We start from the raw sequence: 19,199 nt of genomic DNA on the forward strand, positions 1-19,199 counted from the left end.
GTGAATAATGCTTCTTTCTGTAGTCAAGGTCAGCAGGCCTTGGGCGAGTCTAGAGGGAGTCTAATAAAATGTTTCCAATTAAAAATTATTTACGTACATATTAAGTAATCATATTTTGGGATATTTAAGAAGATCAAGGTGGATAAAGATGAACCATAAGTGTTCATTTATGGTAAATGGAAGTAAGACTATAGGAGTAATCTGATAATTTGTTTATACAATCAAATATGAAAGTCTTTGTTCTGTGTCTCATTCTTCCCACGTGGGCTCGCATGAAAAGGATCGGAAGCAGCACAGAGCAAAGTTTGTGGGACGATATTAAATAATGATTTTTTTTTTTACAATATCTTTCAATATATATATTGCCAATACAAGAAATGAATAACAGTTGTTTATATAACACTCAATCCATTGTGTGATTGTTTCACAAGATTGGATCTGCTGTGAAACCAGTAGGTTATGGCTTTTGTCAGCCATTCTGCACAGCAGGTGGACAAGTCATTTGCAGTTGCTATCTGTCTTTTGGGTGCATGAACATGATGTTCTCCAATGAAAATTTTATTGGTGTGTTTGTGTATATAGGCACCAAAATAGGTTGTACTTCCTAAAAACCTCATCTCTCATCACATGAAGTTTTTCTTGCCATCATTGGTGAAGGCAGAAAAAGAACCAAGGCAATAAAATGAATGAAAAAACAAGCTGTTCTTGCTTTTAATTTACACTCGTTGCAGCTTGGCATCTGATCACTTGCATCTAAATCTCAGTGCAACCTTGGGTCCCCCCTGCACATTAGTGTGTGGTTATGTAATAAATGTTGATGAGTCAGACCAGAACAGGACCGCAGTCCATTACATCCTCCGCTCGGGACTCAAGAGCTGTTAAAGAGGATAAGGCTCATTGCCACCCCTCATGTGTTCCGAACACTCACAGAGGGGGCTCTGCTTCCTTGCTCCCAAGTTTAAGGCCACATTCCTTTGAGCTGAAGCCAAAGGGCAGATGCACTCTTGGGATGATGAAGGTTTCCACAGTCTAACAGGTCTGAAGATTTATATTCATGAATTGCTTATGACCAATAAGTAATTTCTCATATATTGGATTTAGTATTTGTAGGTCTGATCAATCTGAATTCTGTGCATTTAAATGTATTTTTATTTTTAATAAAAATGGGTAGGGCAGATTTAATTTTTTGTAAACTAAACTAAAATGCTTTTGTAGAATAAAAAAAAAAAAACTTGATTTGAGGTTGATTTAACAATGCTTATAATTTATAAAAGTGGCCTTATAAAAGAGCGGGGCACAAAGTAACGCGGGGTTGGTTGTAACACACATGGTTTAAAACTTTCCACACATGCCAGCATGACGAAAGTGTATTTACTAGTTACCATATCAACATTATATTGAGAAAAATTGTGCCAAAATTAAGAAATCTTTGGACAATATCACTGAACATTTATTTAACCATAGCAAAAATTAATTTCTTACTTAAAGGTGCTAAAGAGGATGTTTTGTTTTATACATTTTTGCAATATTACTTGAAACTGTCTTTACTAAGTGATAAAAGACTATTTATTAGGTGCACTGAAGGGAATAATATTAATATACATCATCTGTGCACGAGGTAGGGCCTTAAAAACATCAGCCAATCGTTTACGCGATCATCGCATAAACGATTGGCCCACTGGCTTGTCAGTCACTGCCGTGACGTTCCTTGTGAGAGACGAGCGCGGCTGCGCGCTCCAGTAACTTTCCACACTCCACAGGCGCCGCATGCAATGTTTTTGTCAGGAGACAGGAGTAACAACTGCAGATTAAGAGTTACCTGCGGTGAGTCCGACATAATGAATCCACTAACACGACACAGCGAATGCCGGTGGTAAACACTCATGTTTCAATACTCGTGCACGAGTTTTGGGAGGCGTTCCCTCGAAATGAGCTGTGAAGGAGGGGGGTTGTTCTTACGCATGCGCTCATTTCAAAAACTCACTAACAGTCTTTGGTTTCTCAGTCGACGAAAAGATCCTCTTTAGCACCTTTAAGTTAATTTTTCATCTCTATTTTTTGTGTGTTTTTTTTTAAAATGAGACAAATCTGATATTATTTTAATCTTATATCTGTTATTTAACAGTTGAGGTAGTTCTTTAATGCTGATCTAACCAGCCGAAGGTTGCGCAGATGGGGCACATTGTAACATAGTGTTGGGAACTATGCTATTCTAGTCTATACTTTTATGAATTATATTGATAAACCATGAGAAAAAGGTGAATAAAGACTGAGGGACAATGTTCAGAAATGATTAATTATTATTATGTTTTGAGCTATGCTGTATAGCTGTGTTTTGCGGTGTGTTTGATGTCAAATGCAAAAATTTGTTTAATTGTTAATTATTAAAAAATGCCATTATTTTAAAACTTAATAATTGTGTTTCATTGACAAAATATTTTAGTTTTTTTTATTAGACCAGATAACATTTTAAGCGGCTGTATGGTCATGTTACAATGTGCCTCACCTATGGGGCATGTTGTCACATTTCACTTCCAGTCTTTCAGGGGAAATCAAGAAAAAAGTATACACTGTATTAATGAAACAAAACCACGTAATTGTACTGGACATGTGTGAAATTCATGTGGGAAAAAAAAATACTCTGAACCCCAAGTGAATTTACACAAACTGAGAAAGTCAAAAAGTGTTACTTTGTGCCCCGCCTTAAAGAAAAGAAAAGGACAACAGTTCTGAAAATTAATAATAAAAAAAAAACAGGGTTGGAAAAGTCATCAGCCCCCTGATTTATCTTTTGCTTTAATTACAGCCATTAATCTTTTTGGATATGTCTATACTAGCTTTGCACACCTTGATTGTGGAATATTTGCCCATTCTTTGCAGAATTGCTCAACTTCAGTCAAATTCCATGGTGAGTGGCAATGGACTGCTCTCTTCAAGTCCATCCACAGATTTTCTATCAGATTTAAGTCAGGGCTCTGACTTGGCCACTCAAAGACATTCTTATCCTTAAGCCATTGCATTATTTTTTCGGTGGTATGTTTATCATTGTCATGTTGGAAGGTGAATGACCTGTCCATCTTCAGCTGTGTAGCAGAGGCACAGGTTTTCCTCAAGAATGTGGATGTACTTGGCAGCATCCATTTTCCCTTCAATCCTGACCAATCACCCAGTCCATACTGAAGAGAAACACCCTCAACATAATGCTGCACCATTCTGCTTCACAGGTGTGTTTTGGTTGGTGTGCTGTGTTTGATTTTCACCAAACTATTGCCTTTTTTTATTTATTTTATACAAAATTTCTAAGGTTTTTTTGGAATGGGTTTTGATTTTAGGCTGTATAAGTCTATACTATTTTAATTACTTCAAAAGGGGTATACTTAATTGGTTTGAGTAGGACAAACTCAAATTAAATAAATTCAATCAAATTAACTTTTATGAGTATTTACAACTTTTTTCTTCTTTTGAATTCACAAAACCAACACTTTTTAAGTAATCTGAATTGTTTCATTGTTTTTATTTTTATGAACGTGTTTCTTTAAATTTAGACAAACTTAAATACCTGAAACTTGGCTGGGATTTCTATTACCCAGCATGCTTTGCCATGACACTCAAAAAGGAGAAGTGTTAGTAGTGTTTAATGCTTTGCTGTCCCAATTTAGAAGTTTCTGTTATGTGGGATTTTTTTGGTTTACCATCATGGTGACGAGTGGAGCATGAGCTTATTTTGAGAACAGGTAAATGATAAATCTTCTATATTGCTGTACTCTTTGCTATGCTATGCTAATGTTATCTTTGCTATGCTATGCTAATGTTATCAAAGCAATGGCTGCATCAAACAAATTCTTAAAATTAAATATTAGTTCTTGCCAAAGCTCATTCTATTCTGCTGTAGATCATTATAGTCTGCAGCAGTCTGTCCGAAATCAGTTTTGTGAGGTGCCTTCATGCACAAACGCTGCCTTAGTCATTGCCTGATAAGGCAGCAAGGTAACAAGTCAGCTGCCTAGGTTTTTGGATGCAGCCTTTGTGTTACTAGTTAGCATTTGCTGAATTAGCTAGTTATAGAAGTGTCCACTACTAAAAATATAAATTGAGATTACATGATAATTTTAAAGGTGCAATGTGTAAATTTTATGAGGATGTATTGACAGAAATGCATTATAATATACATAACTGCGTTTTTAGTGGTGTATAAAGACTTTACGTAATGAACCGTTATGTTTTTATTACCTTGGAATGAGCCATTTCTATCTACATACACCACGGGTCCCCTTACATGTTAAGTCACCATTTTGTGCCGGCATGTTTCTACACGTTTTCTAAACGGACAAACTGCAGAGTGCGTTTGACTAGCTATTATGCAGTGCCTGTGACCCTCTGCTTACACAGGGAGCGTGCCTTGCAACCATGGGGACATTTGTGAGAGAGACGCTGGGAAATATCATTGCGCCTGCTACACTCATGGTACGGCAGCAAAGTTCCATGATTATTACGCCGGAATGAGAGTTCCTAGCCATATCAGCCTAGAAAATCTCAACTTTTCATTTTCCGTTGGTCTTAATACATGATGTAACCACAGAAGAGTCAAGTTTTAAATAGGAAAAATATCGAAACTCTTTGGTCATTTTTGAGCGAGATGCTAACGGTCTAATCAGATTCAATGAACTATGCTAAGCTATGCTAAAAGTGGTACCGCCAGACCTGGATTAGAAAACGGTAAAACTCAACTGTTTAACTCTAGGGGAGTTGGAAAATGAGCCTATTTTCAAAAAAAGTGGAGTGTTCCTTTAAGCTTAAAGAAGGGTGCTCGTGAGCGCCCCCTTTGCAGCTGGACTTTATCTGGCAGTCAAAGCGGTTTTACGTTGTGAAAGTGAGGAACACCGTGAGGGTCTCAGATGATGACATATTTGTCCTGTGTTGGCCACCGCAGCTTCTTATATTGCAATTTTCAACCTCACCGCTAGATGCCGCTAAAATTTACACACTGCACCTTTAAGTTAAATGTATCAATTAACTTACTCAAAAATTTCAAGTTAAGAGCAATTAAAATACATGAGTATAAAACTGAAATCTGCCAGTTCTCTTGCTTTAACTTTGAATTTCTAAAATTGATGTAACTGATTAGCTCATTTTTTCTTATTTAGGTTTAAAGTGTAGATAGATAGATTAAAGACTCATCTCTGCTCTGTTGCTCTGTGGCCTTAGAGTCATTGTAAGTGTTGATTATGCATTGGATATGTTTTAAATGTGTTTGTATTGTAATTTTATATCTGTAATGGCAAATGTGTTGTAACTTTTTGTTTTGCATTGCGCTTCAACAACAGGTGTTATTTTTAAATGTGCTATAGAAATAACGAACATGATTGAACATGTTAATGCTTTCGGTTCCTTTTTAAAAAAAGAGTTTGAGGATGACACATGTAACTCATCTTATTCATACTTCTGTCTTTTTTTTTTACAGCAATACACTCTTTTACATATTTTCTAGAAACCTGCTCTTGGCAAATAATCCTATTTTCCTAGAACTGCATTACTGCCAACATAAGACATACACTGTAAGTTGGGAAACAGTGAGATAGGTTACCTAAGGTTTGCTTTAACTGATTTAACATTTAAATCAGAAAATGTGCCACCAAAGTGTACCTGTTGAATAGACTGTATTCATAACAGCACTTTTAGTTACTTTTTCCATTTAACAACAATAACCAAAGATTAATTGGCAACCACAAAAAAATAAGAACCTCTGTCCAATGGCCTTCTGGCAAATTTTCAGCTCTTATTTGACACAAATCTGGCAAAAAAATGTTTAAATATGACACCAGTTCTAACGTTCAACCAGAGGGAAACCAGAGCAGAGGAGAGACTGTGAGTCACTTTGTCCAAACTGAGGCGCTAGTCACAGCCATAGAGCAGTAGTACAACATGCAGTAGCTTTCAACACCTTTCAGACTACTGTGGGGTGACACAGGCGTGAATGCTACAAACAGATTTTGTGGTACCCTAGGGCCTCCTTGGAAAACGCCTGTTTCTTCTATCGCAAGTTTTTCCATCTTGATAGCAGAAATGACGAGAGATGAGCTAATGTGCGAACTAGTATGTAATGTTTGGTTCTGGCTCAAAGAGCGTTACCTTCTCGGCATCCTCTCAAAGCCTAATCCCTCGCGTTCGACACCTACCTGGAATCCTTCCTCAACAACAAAAAAAGCATTACAGGAATATTACATCTTCATCTTCTCTGGTCATAAACACACACACCTGCAGCAGTTGCGCAATAAAAGTCCAATTCTGCCTTTATGAGCTTCCTCCTGCTCATGAACATCTTCAGCTGGACCAGGCCCATGTGAGGTCATCACAACCATGACATCATCACCATGAGCTTGGTCCAAAGAAGCAGGCGAGGGTCACGGCATCCTGAGGACCACAGTTGTGACGGATGCTTGTGTTTGTGTGTTTGAAGATTACTTGGCAACCACTTGGTAATGTTATTGAGAACCACCAGTTGGCATCCTCAGTTTTATTCAAGGATGTGTAAACTGTGACCAAACATCTGACAAAAAAATTGAATGTTACCTTATTATTTACACTACCAATCAAAAGTTTGGAAACGTTACCATTTTAATGTATTCGAAAGAAGTCTCTTCTACTCATCAAGCCTGCATTTATTTAATTTTTTTAAGTGCCTATTTTGGGGCATCATTAACTATGCACCGATTCAGGCTGTGGCCCCTTAAAATCTCGCGCTCCACCAGCTAATATAACCCTCAAATGGATCTTTACAAGATGTTCGTCATGCATGCATGCATCGGATTATGTGAGTATAGTATTTATTTGGATGTTTACATTTGATTCTGAATGAGTTTGAGGCTATATGCTCTCTGGCTAACGGCTAATGCTACACTGCTGGAGAGATTTATAAAGAATGAAGTTGTGTTTATGAATTATACAGACTGCAAGTGTTTAAAAATTAAAATAGCAACAGCTCTTGTCTCCGTGAATACAGTAAGAAACGACGGTAACTAACCACATTTAACAGTACATTAGCAACATGCTAACGAAACATTTAGAAAGACAATTTACAAATATCACTAAAAATATCATGTTATCATGGATCATGTCAGTTATTATTGCTCCATCTGCCATTTTTCGCTGTTGTTCTTGCTTGCTTACCTAGTCTGATGATTCAGCTGTGCACAGATCCAGACGTTAATACTGCCTTGTGTAATGCCTTGAACATGGGCTGGCATATGCAAATATTGGGGGTGTACATATTAATGATCCTGACTGTTACGTAACAGTCGGTGTTATGTTGAGATTCGCCTGTTTTCCGGAGGTCTTTTAAACAAATGAGATGTATATAAGTAGGAGGAAACAATGGAGTTTGAGACTCACTGTATGTCATTTCCATGTACTGAACTCTTGTTATTCACCAATGCCAAGGTAAATTCAATTTTTGATTCTAGGGCACCTTTAATACCTTTTTTTTCAGCAAGGATGTGTTAAATTGATAAAAAGTGATAGTAAAGATTTATATTGTTAGAAATATTGAATAAATGCTGTTCTTTTTGAATATTTATTCATCAATGAATCATGAAAAAAGTATCACAGTTTCCAAAAAATATTAAGCAACACAACTGTTTCCAACTTTGATAATAACTGAGTATCAAATCAGAATATTAGAATGATTTCTGAAGGATCATGTGACACAAAAGACTAGATTTAATGATGCTGAAAATACAGCTTTGCATCAGAGAAATAAATTATATTTTAGAGTATATTATAATAGAAAAACATTATTTTAAATTGTAATAATATTTCACAATAATATTTCACAATTTATTTATCAAATAGAATAAGAGGCTTCTTTCAAAAACATTAAAAATAGTAATATTTCCAAACTTTTGAATAGTAGTGTATGTTCACCAAAGCTGTGTTTATTTGACCAAAATACAGTAAAAAAACAACATGTGACGCTGAAAATTCTGCTTTGCCATAAAGGGAATAAATTACATTCTGTAATATATTAAAATAGAAAACAGCTATTTTAGATTATAATAATATTTCACAATATTACTGTTTTTTTTACTGCTTTTTTAGTCAATCAAATGCAGCCTTGGTGAGCATAAAAACATTTTTAAAAACTTTATTAATAGTGTGCATCCACCAAATCCCAGATGAATATCTGATTATCTTTAACTGACAATCCATGTTATCCATAATTGTTCTGCGTCCTGTCTCGCGTCAACTTTTTGCTCTCTCTCGCTCTCTCTCCACCTCTCTTAGTCATCCCAGGATGTGTCAGAATTTCTATAGTTTTTCAAGGTCATGCCCAGTGGAGCGGAGAATGGCAATCACCGGAGAGAAAGAGCAAGTGGTGCCAAACCACAGCTTTTTCCTGAACACACCCCCCTCAAACAGCCCAACCAACCTGCCCCCACCCAAGAGACACACCTCAGGTAGGGGGTAAACCACTCCTCACACCCGTCCCCTTGAACGCAAGGGGGTATAAATGGAGGTGCAAGGGGAGAGAGTGATTCAGAGGACGATCGGACAACCGAGATGGATCCCATGGTGAGACATATCACATTGATGTTCTTCATGGCCTGTTTGGTGTGGACGATATGTTCAGCAGCACCAATGCAGTGTCACTTCAACTCTCAAGGTGAGAGCAAATGTCCTGTTTCATGATATTCCCTTTAAATCATTTTATTACGTTTTATTTCAAGGCTTGAGGATGCTCTCAAGGCTTGAGGAGATTGATATTCCTTATGTGACGTCTCTCTTCACAGCTCTGTGTGAACATGATGGAAAGCAGTACTCTATGGGAGAAAGCTGGATGGAGCAGGGTTGTGTGCAGTGCACCTGTCTGCACCCTGTGGGAGTGGGATGCTGCGAAACGTAAGAACCATAACACACATTGCATCTGTTTCTCTATTGGATATGAATAATAAGAACCTCATGAATGAGGACGGTGAGATTTATTTACATCTGATTGTGGTGCATTGAGAGCATCTATGATTCTGTGACGAACCTTTAATATCCATGAAACCTTTCCAATGCACAAAAGGTTCTTTATAGTGGAAAAAGGTTCTTCAGATTATTCAAATGGTTTTCACACTTAGAAAAAAAGAACTGTTCACTGAATGTTGTTTTGCAGAACTCAAAATGGTTCTTCTATGGCAGGGGTTCCCAACTCTGACCCTTGAGATCTACTTTCCAGTTTGGCTCCAACCTTAATCAAACTCACCTGCCTTTAACTTTCGAGTAATCCTTAAAGGATTAGTCCACTTTTAAATAAACTTTTCCTGATAATTTACTCACCCCCGTGTCATCCAAGATGTTCATGTCTTTCTTTCTTCAGTCGAAAAGAAATTAAAGTTTTTGATGAAAACATTCCAGGATTATTCTCCTTATAGTGGACTTCAATGGGTACCAAACAGTTGAAGGTCAAAATTAGTTTCAGTGCTGCTTCAAATTGTTCTACACGATCCCAGATGAGAAATAAGGGTCTTATCTAGTGAAACCATCGCTCATTTTCTGAAAAAAATTGAAAATTATATAAAGTTTGAACTAATTTTTATATACTACAGAACTAGCATGTTGCATAAACTAATATAAAAATTAGTTCAAAGTTTGACCTGTGGAGGGCAGTAATACGCTTAGCAGTGTCTACACTGCCGGAATTCTAATAGAGAAGAAGAAGAGAGCTAGTTCAAGATGAGCATTTATGGTTAAAACATATATAATTTTAAAAACATTTCAGAAAATGAGCGATGGTTTCACTAGATAAGACCCTTATTTCTCATCTGGGATCGTGTTGAACAATTTGAAGCTGCAGTGAAACTAATTTTGACCTTCAACTGTTTGGTGCCCATTGAAGTCTACTATAAGGAGAATAATCCTGGAATGTTTTCATCAAAAACTTTAATTTCTTTTCGACTGAAGAAAGAAAGACATGAACATCTTGGATGACATGTGGGTGAGTAAATTATCAGGAAAAGTTTATTTAAAAGCGGACTAATCCTTTAAGTCTTTTATTATGTTGTTCAGCTAAACTCTTTAGGAAAGTGGCTTATTCTATGGCATCACTGTGAAAACCACCTTTTGAGACCTTTAAAAGATACTATTTAGCTTTTTTGTACTTGTTGCTACACAGAACTAGTCCATTTTGAATTGCATTTCTAATACGTGTTCAATTACAGTGTGCATCGGCCTGTGGACTTTCCTCCCTGGTGTGAAGTTCGAGTTGAATCTCTGACCTGCCAGGTCATGCTGGTGTTGACCTCTGATCCTCGTCTGCCCTGCATTCCTGGAGAAGACAACAATGTTGACCCAAGACATGGAGCACTCAACATGAAACTAGAAGGTTAGCATGGAAGAGGAAGCCTTCAAATCATAAATCACCTGCCTGTCAGCTAACATCTGTCTCACTGTTAAGTGAGATGAGATATTACTCCTATAACAACTGTATTCTCAAAACATAACCATTACCATTTAAGGAAGCATTCTCAATTTAAAGGAAGCAAGGAAGTGTTTTGACATGTAGGGGAGAATAGAGAAAGCATGTTTTTTGAATCCTGTATTGAGTGAGAGATAGATCAGTTCTTTTTATTTGTATGGAATGGTGTGCATTATGTTTTTTTGTGCCTTTTCTGCCATGTTTTTATCACATTACTAGAACAGTAGCACTTGTATGGCCTGTCATTCTCTTTTACAGTTCCTTCTCTCCATAGCCAAGATGTTTTCAAGCTCTGAGAGCAAAATTAAGTGTATTTCTGATTAAATCATTGCAATAAAACTCTTTGAGACAAGCAATATTGTGATTTGATAATAGATTTTGTTCGTTGCTAATTTTAAGCAGCATAACCAAAGCTTCTTCTTAATCATGTACGCACTACTGTAAATATGAGCTGACAAGCTTATATGTAACTGTTCACTAATAAATGTGTATATTAAAAATAATCTCATTTCTCTTTCTATTGTCCTTTAAAGTCATCAAAAGATTCAACAAATCATCAGCTACAAATAACTCTTAAAAGATTTTATTCAGTTATGATTTGCATATAGAGAAATGTACAAAATACCTTGTAATAGAGGAATTGAAATACAACACAAACCGTTTGTCATTTTAATTTGCATACACTAAAATATAGACAATAAATACAGATATTTTAACATAAGAGGTAAAGCAGTCTGTTGGTCAAGGCTTAAATGTTAAAGTAGCTTAAATAAAGAATTACCATCTCATTGCACGGCAAAAGATAAGAACCAATAAAACAACTCCAAAAATAAGCTACTTTAGAATTTGTTAGTTTTTTTTTTTATCTTCCAACACTACTCAAATGTTGATGCTGTTTGTCCCTGTGAACTGTGAAACATATGAAGCTAGCGTGGGATTGGTAGGAAGCACTTTGATTGGCAGGTCCCAACTGAAGGTGTCCACATCCACATGCTCCGCCCCAGTCCATAATGTGACTTCTGACTGATTCTGCAGAACCACCGGTGCCTCCACTGGTTCCCGCGCTGTGACGAACTCAAAATGCAGTCGCCATCTTAACGTCACTGGGGATTAGAATTAAAATACAGAAGGGAAATATTTCCTTTTTGTTGATTTAAAAATGGAAAATGAACTAAATTAAGTCTCGAAATCAAAAAAACAAGGAGACTTTCATTGCGCATGGACAAAACAGGTATTTCCTTGATATCTTTGATAATAGATATCAAAATCCAGGCTTAAGCAAAACAAGAAATAAAGCAATAATTCAACCAGAGCATCATTATTGAGCAAAGGTTTTCTAACCTATATCTGTGGTGAATCCTGGTGTAACGTTGAGGGGTACAGGGAGAGAAAAATGGCTGGAGGCTGTGTGCAAGCAGGACTCTAGGTGTCGGCCATGACCAGTGACACTGACAGCCTGGCCGGGTCGTCTCTGGTACTGCTCTTGGACCTCCTCCTCACTTTGCAGACTTACGGAATACTGAGCAGACATGAATACACATGAACGTTCCAGTAGCATTTCATGAAGCATTTACATTCTCAAAAATCTGAGGGTCAATAAGATGTTTTTGAAAGTAAAGATTGACCTTTATTTAGCAAGGATGCATTAAATTGATCAAAAGTGACTGTTAAGACTTTTACATTGTTATATAAATATATATATATTTACAGTACAGTCCAAAAGTTTGTAACCACTAAGATTTTTAATGTTTTTAAAAGAAGTTTCGTCTGCTCACCAAGGCTACATTTATTTAATTAAAAATACAGTAAAAACAGTAATATTGTGAAATATTATTACAATTTAAAATAACTGTGTACTATTTAAATATATTTGACAAAGTAATTTATTCCTGTGATGCAAAGCTGAATTTTCAGCATCGTTACTCCAGTCTTCAGTGTCACATGATCCTTCAGAAATCATTCTGATATGCTGATTTGCTGCTCAATAAACATTTTTTTATTTCAGGATTCCTTGATGAATAGAAAGTTCAAAAGAACAGCATTTATCTGAAATACAAAGCTTCTGTAACATTATTCACTACCGTTCAAAAGTTTGGGGTCAGTAAGAATTTTTATTTTTATTTTTTAGAAATTAAAGAAATGAATACTTTTATTCAGCAAGGATGCATTAAAATCAATCAAAAGTGGCAGTAAAGACATTTATAATGTTACAAAAGATTAGATTTCAGATAAACACTGTTCTTTTGAACTTTCTATTCATCAAATAATCCTGAAAAAAAATATTGTACACATTTTGTACAATTGTACACATTAAATGTTTCTTGAGCAGCAGATCAGCATATTAGAATGATTTCTGAAGGATCATGTGACACTGAAGACTGGAGTAATGATGCTGAAAATTCAGCTTTGCATCACAGGAATAAATTACTTTGTGAAATATATTCAAATAGAAAACAGTTATTTTAAATTGTAATAATATTTCACAATATTACTGTTTTTACTGTATTTTTAATTAAATAAATGTAGCCTTGGGGAGCAGACGAAACTTCTTTTAAAAACATTAAAAATCTTAGTGGTTACAAACTTTTGGACTGGACTGTGTATATTTAAAATAATTTGAGTATTCAGCAGCACAACTGTTTTCATCATTGATAATAATAAGAAATGTTTCTTGAGCACCAAATCACCATATTGGAATGATTTTTATTGGATCATGTGACACTACAAAACTCAGCTTTACATTACATGAATAAATTACGTAGATATTTTGAAATGTAATAATATTTAACAATATTACTCTTTTACTGTATTTTTGATTAAATAAATGCAGCTTTGGTGAGCATCAGAGACTTCTTTCAAAAACATTTAAAAAATATAGCTGCGAGCAGCAATTATCGGGGATCAAGCGCTTTAAGGTCTTTAAAGGGATAGTTCAGCCAAAAATGAAAATTCTGTCATCATTTACTCACCCTCAAGTTGTTCCAAACCTGTATGAGTTTCTTTCTTCTGCTGGAGATAAAAGGAAGATATTTTGAAGAATATGGGAAACTGAACAGTTCTGGGGCACCATTGACTTCCATTGTATTTTTTTTCCTACAATGGAAGTCAATGATGCCTAAAAGCAGCCTGGTTACAAACTTTCTTCAAAATATCTTCCTTCATGTTCAGCAGAAGAAAGAAACTCATAAAGGTTTGGAACAACTTGAGGGTGAGTAAATGACAGGATTTTAATTTTGGGGTGAACTGTCCCTTTAAGCACATGCGTAAAAAAGGTATAATTTTTTAATTAGCAAGCCTGTTACCATCTTGATCATAGATGGAAAAGACCATTTACAGCCAATACAGGCAATTTACCATAGGAAATTTATGGTTTATAAAGCTTTTTAACAGTTATTGAAGTTGAGCCAAAAACCTAGGACTAGTTCGCCAAAGTTGTTTTTTGAAACAATCGCCAATATTTAACGAACGATTCGGCAGTCCTAGTGGCAAAGTTGCTCACTACCGTGTGGTATGAATGGGCAGGCCCCGCGAGTTTCATTAGGAACGGCCTCCATTAACCTTGTTGGACAGTTTCATTGGCATTTTTTTGAGATATGTGAATGTCTTCACAGGCAATTTTGGCACCTTGGACAAAGACACCGCATGCCAATTTTCAAAATCAATCAGACTTGCATAGTTGCAGCCATTTATATTTTTTTCCATGTTATAGTGGCCAGTCCCTGCGTCCTTCATGCAACCACAGAATGAGCTCATATGTGTGCAGAGTTTGGTGAAAATATCTCATTCCGTTCACGAGTTATAGCCATTTTAGTAAAATGCCCACTTCAGAGACCATGAATCAAAATTTAAACTTTTTTTGATAATTATTGACTCCAGACAATCTTGCTGCACTGGTTTGGTTCCGATCGGGCCAAAAACCTAGGACTAGTTCGCAAAAGTATGTTTTTCAAAAAATCCAAAATACCTGAAAATTTCACAGAGCGATGATCAAATCCATGCATGAGCCTAGGATTCCAACAATATAAGACACCTGAGCCTTTGCCTAATGGTTCAGGAGTTATGAGCGATCAGGGCGAGTCTCTGTGACGTTGTAGATGTGTGTTTTCAGCACTACACGCTTGAACCCCTAAAAAATCCTACTGCCCCAAACTTTTGAACAGTAGTGTATACTATACCTGTAAACATGGAATATCCCCTTCTGAGAATGTGAAGGTGCCAATGACATCTTCTCCGAGCCTGTACACGGTCTTAAAGATGCAGAACTTGGCCACCTTTCCCCGCACATTTGTGATGTTGAACATATCTGTGAAAGAAATGCATGTGCTCATTACCATATTAACAGCTGACACACAATTCAAAACTGAGCAGAGGACTAAAACATGATCATAGGTATATAAATGACAAACACACAAGGCTTCCCGCAATCACTATCAACCACATTCACTCACGCACATGGGCATCGACGTGAGGTGGTGATCATTAGCATATCCAGAGCTCTTTCTAGCGGTCTTGTATCTCTTCGGCTTCCTTCCTCCTCTTCCAGGAAGGGGTTTGAGGGAGCCACTTCCTCATCTTGAGGGAACGGAGGCTCTGGCATGCCTGGAAAAGAACATCTTCTAACTATGGTGTGGGACATTATATTTAGACCTATTAGCATCATCCAAAACAAGCTAAAGTTCCTAGTTACAAATATAGAGACACTATTTATTCATTGTGGCATATTTGTCACTCATGGTTAATTTATTCAGCAACAGTTGGTAAAGCCAGTTGGTCTCAATATGGTGGAGGAAAACTGCTTTTTCTAAGTTGATATTAATCAAATCCTCATTTTATGTGAGTATACGTCATTTTACACTTGTTTCTAAAAAGATTAATAGTTTCTTTGGGTGTAAAAATAAAATAATTGGGGGGAAAATATTAATGCATCTCAAATGAAGCCTGGTGAAAATGAATCTCTGTTTGCATGGACGAGGCTGAAAGGAAAACCATACACAAAGAGGGCTAAAAAAACATGTGTGCAACCTACCATGCAGCACTAGAACTCTGAAAGGGACTCGCAGTAACTTGATGGGTGAGTTGACTCGCTGACAGCCAATTGTGAGCTTGTACACATATTTCACCGCCTGACCCCGGAAACTGGGTGGACCGTCAGTGGGCACAACCTCACTATAGGTATCTGAACGAGGGGAAAACAATATTTGGAGGTAAAAAAAAACAAACTTAGCAGAGTTCTGCTGCAAATGTGTGGTGTCTCCTGTAGTTCAGGATGCCAGGCATAATGTTCAATTACATATAGATGAACTTTGGCCAGGTGACTGTTGGTCCTGTGTCATGAGCCAGTTTAGAGTGAAATAATACCCTGATTATGGGGGTTCACTTCTTATTACTTAAAGGATTAGTTCACTTTCAAATAAAATTTTCCTAGTAAATTTACTCACCACCATGTCATCCAAGATGTTCATGTCTTTCTTTCTTTAGTCGAAACGAAATTAAGGTTTTTGATGAAAACATTCCAGGATTATTCTCCTTATAGTGGACTTCAATGGACTCCAAACGATTGAAGGTCAAAATTACAGTTTCAGTGCAGCTTCAAAGGGCTTTAAACGATACCAGACGAGGAATAAGGGTCTTATCTAGAGAAACGATCGGTCATTTTCGAAAAAAATTTAAATGTATATGCTTTATATAAACAAATGATCGCCTTCCAAGTGCTTCCGCCAAAAGCACACTTTCATATTCTTCCAGTTCCATTTGTTCCGTAAGTAGAATAGGGAAGGCATAGGCCTTTTACATACAGCGTAAGCTTTTTGAAGAATATGAAAGTGTGCTTTTGGCAGAAGCACTTGGAAGGCAATCATTTGTTTATATAAAGCATATACATTTACATTTTTTAAAAAATGACCGATCGTTTCGCTAGATAACGTCTGGTATCGTTTAAAGCCCTTTGAAGTTGCACTGTAACTGTCATTTAGACCTTCAACCATCTGGAGGACACTGAAGTCCACTATAAGGAAAATAATCCTGGAATGTTTTCATCAAAAACCTTAATTTCTTTTCGACTGAAGGACATGGACATCTTGGATGGCATGAGGGTGAGGAAATTATCAGGAAAATTTTATTTGAAAGTGAACTAATCCTTTAAAGTTGCGAGAATGTAAACAACACAAACTCTGTACAAAAAGAAAATGTAATGTGTCATCTAAAAGTGTTTCAAATGCAGTTTCTTACAGGTCTTGCTCTCTCCAGGGTCCAAACGAAGGTCACAGAACAAGATCTTAGGCGGTGTGTCCAGCACACACTGCCCTCGTTCACCTGAATCAAAGAAGAAACAGGGAAATCGTGAAATCTCTACTCATGCTGTAAATTCATGATTCTGTTCATGTAATTCATGCTCCATTAGTTATTTAAATTCAACATATTCTTATTAATACTGAGTATTCTGCATAGGGCAAGAACATCATACTTATCAATAGAACTATTTGCAGTTTCCACAACCTGAACATTTGTACTGCAACTGCCAAAGTCAGAAAAATATTTGGAATACTTTCTGTTCTAAATTAACTAATATTTACTTCTGACATACGACAACCTTTTAGATATGGCTGATTTAAAAAACTGATCATGATTCTGGTCTCTTTATCTTTGATTCAATATTAAAAAATTAGTAAAATAAGTGTGAGATCAGCTTCTTATTTTTCACCTCTGCTTGGTATCAGCACAGTGTCACTCTCAGCTTGCACGTCCTGTTTGGTGCCCTGAGCGGGCAGAGCCACACGACTCTCGCTGGCATGGAACTGGCAGTGAATCTGAGCACTGGCCCAAGCCAACATCTCACTGTGGAAGATGAACAGACTCATTCAGGACTGTCAGCACATATTTTGACTAAAATGTGGAGAAACACCAAAGCATGGCAGTGTTTAACTTGTTAATGAGGCAGTGGCCAAAAAGCAAACTTGCACATTACATTCATGCTGATTATGGTGTTCTTTACCTGCTGGCAGATGTAGACAGATGTGATATGGGGTTTGTGAAGGTTATGAGACACTCCAAAACCTCCCCGGCCAAAAACACAGGCCCTCGTGCCATAGATGCCACCACCTCAATCATCTAAAGAAAGGAAAAAAAAAAAAAAAAAAAACGGAGAAAAATGTTACATGCAAGGCACTTAATGGATTAGTCCACTTTCAAATATAATTTCCTGAATTTACTCACCCCCATGTCATCCAAGATGTTCATGTCTTTCTTTCTTCAGTCGAAAAGAAATGAAGGTTTTTGATGAAAACATTCCAGGATTATTCTCCTTATAGTGGACTTCAATGGCCTCCAAACTGTTGAAGGTCAAAATTACAGTTTCAGTGCAGCTTCAAAGGGCTTTAAACGATACCAGACGAGGAATAAGGGTCTTAAAAAATGTAAATGTATATGCTTTATAAACACAAATGATCGCCTTTCAAGTGCTTCCGCCAAAATCACACTTTCTGTATTCTTCAAAAAGCTTACGCTGTATGTCCTACGCCTTCCCTATTCACCTTATGGAACAAACGCAGCGGCAGTTCCATTTTTTCCGTAAGTAGAATAAGGAAGGCGTAGGACATACAGCGTGAGCCTTTTGAAGAACATGAAAGTGTGGTTTTGGCAGAACCACTTGGAAGGCAATTATTTGTTTATATAAAGCATATACATTTACTTTTTTTTTTTTTTTTAAATGACCGATCATTTCGCTAGATAAGACCCTTATTCCTCGTCTGGTATCATTTAAAGCCCTTTGAAGCTGCACTGAAACTGTCATTTTGACCTTCAACCGTTTGGAGACCATTGAAGGCCACTATAAGGAGAATAATCCTGGAATGTTTTCATCAAAAACCTTGGACCATGGACATCTTGGATGACATGGGCGTGAGTAAATTATCAGAAAAATTTTATTTGAAAGTGGACTAATCGTTTAATAGATGTTGAGAGATATATATATATATATATATATATATATATATATATATATATATATATATATATATATATATATATATCCCAGCCTGGAGAGTTTGGTCTGTTGGTTGGTTGTAATGTTGTTGTTGTTTTTTTAAACTAGGCGACCAGCTAAGACCTATGGCTAAGACCAGCAAACCAGCGTAAACCGGTTTAAGATGTTTTAGCAGGGTAGAGAGTAAATCATGCAAAAGATAAACATTTTTAAGTATAGCGTAGTCTTAACGAATTTACATTTGAACGCATTGTCTTAATACCTGTGACACCGATTAAACGAGCAAGAATCTTCTAATTAATCTGACAGGAACATATGTGCAAAACTAGACTGTAGATACAGAGCTAACATCTATATTTAAAGAGCTAAAGTCGTACAGCGAATGTTTACTATGTTGTTAGCAGGTAGTCTTAACATGATTTCATTAGTTCCCTTTAAAATACCTCGAAGCTGCTTAAAACAAAGGACCACTATTTCTTCCCGTCGATATTTTCAACGTCTTATCCCTGACCACAGAAGCTAAAAGACAGAGTTCCCGGCGACGCTCCAGCAACTTAAAAACAAAACAACATGAGACGGTTTTCTCTGGGCCATTATGAGGTTTCCCTGAGTTTTTCCAAACGTCATTCAGGCTACATTTATAAATGGAAAATTAAATGTTCCCATAACATGAACATATATTACAGAAAAATGTTCGTTATGTATATTATTTTTGTATTAGTCATTACAACATAACATGAGAAAGTATAAGATGTCATCGTT

The 19,199-nt window shown here is 36.5% G+C and overlaps 2 protein-coding genes across 2 annotated transcripts; one reads left to right on the forward strand and one right to left on the reverse strand.

Annotated features, from left to right (window-relative positions):
* The first annotated feature begins 8,261 nt into the window (after positions 1-8,261).
* On the forward strand, positions 8,262-10,795 carry msmp1 (microseminoprotein, prostate associated 1). Its single transcript, XM_067401831.1, has 3 exons — positions 8,262-8,659; positions 8,787-8,895; positions 10,200-10,795. Exons 1-3 carry the CDS (start codon positions 8,557-8,559, stop codon positions 10,366-10,368), a joined length of 381 nt encoding a protein of 126 aa, XP_067257932.1. The 5' UTR covers positions 8,262-8,556; the 3' UTR covers positions 10,369-10,795.
* Positions 10,796-11,052: 257 nt separating this feature from the next.
* rgp1 (GP1 homolog, RAB6A GEF complex partner 1) lies at positions 11,053-19,175 on the reverse strand. Its single transcript, XM_067400587.1, has 9 exons — positions 18,881-19,175; positions 17,448-17,563; positions 17,157-17,290; positions 16,685-16,768; positions 15,483-15,632; positions 14,909-15,055; positions 14,632-14,759; positions 11,798-11,975; positions 11,053-11,559 (listed from the first exon to the last, which is right to left on the reverse strand). Exons 2-9 carry the CDS (start codon positions 17,561-17,563, stop codon positions 11,336-11,338), a joined length of 1,161 nt encoding a protein of 386 aa, XP_067256688.1. The 5' UTR covers positions 18,881-19,175; the 3' UTR covers positions 11,053-11,335.
* Between the last annotated feature and the right edge of the window lie 24 nt (positions 19,176-19,199).

This window comes from Chanodichthys erythropterus, chromosome 11 (assembly GCF_024489055.1).
Source record: "Chanodichthys erythropterus isolate Z2021 chromosome 11, ASM2448905v1, whole genome shotgun sequence".
Lineage (NCBI taxonomy): Eukaryota > Metazoa > Chordata > Actinopteri > Cypriniformes > Xenocyprididae > Chanodichthys > Chanodichthys erythropterus.

Bases quoted from the DNA above. Each gene is read 5' to 3' on its own strand.
- msmp1 (XM_067401831.1), top strand. From the start codon at position 8,557: ATGGATCCCATGGTGAGACATATCACATTGATGTTCTTCATGGCCTGT. The intron at 8,660-8,786 runs GTGAGAGCAAAT...CTCTCTTCACAG, and splicing joins GTGTCACTTCAACTCTCAAG to CTCTGTGTGAACATGATGGA. The intron at 8,896-10,199 runs GTAAGAACCATA...GTTCAATTACAG, and splicing joins GGAGTGGGATGCTGCGAAAC to TGTGCATCGGCCTGTGGACT.
- rgp1 (XM_067400587.1), bottom strand. From the start codon at position 17,563: ATGATTGAGGTGGTGGCATCTATGGCACGAGGGCCTGTGTTTTTGGCC. The intron at 15,633-16,684 runs GTAAGAAACTGC...CCCCTCGTTCAG, and splicing joins CCCTGGAGAGAGCAAGACCT to ATACCTATAGTGAGGTTGTG. The intron at 15,056-15,482 runs GTAGGTTGCACA...GTTCTTTTCCAG, and splicing joins CAGAGTTCTAGTGCTGCATG to GCATGCCAGAGCCTCCGTTC.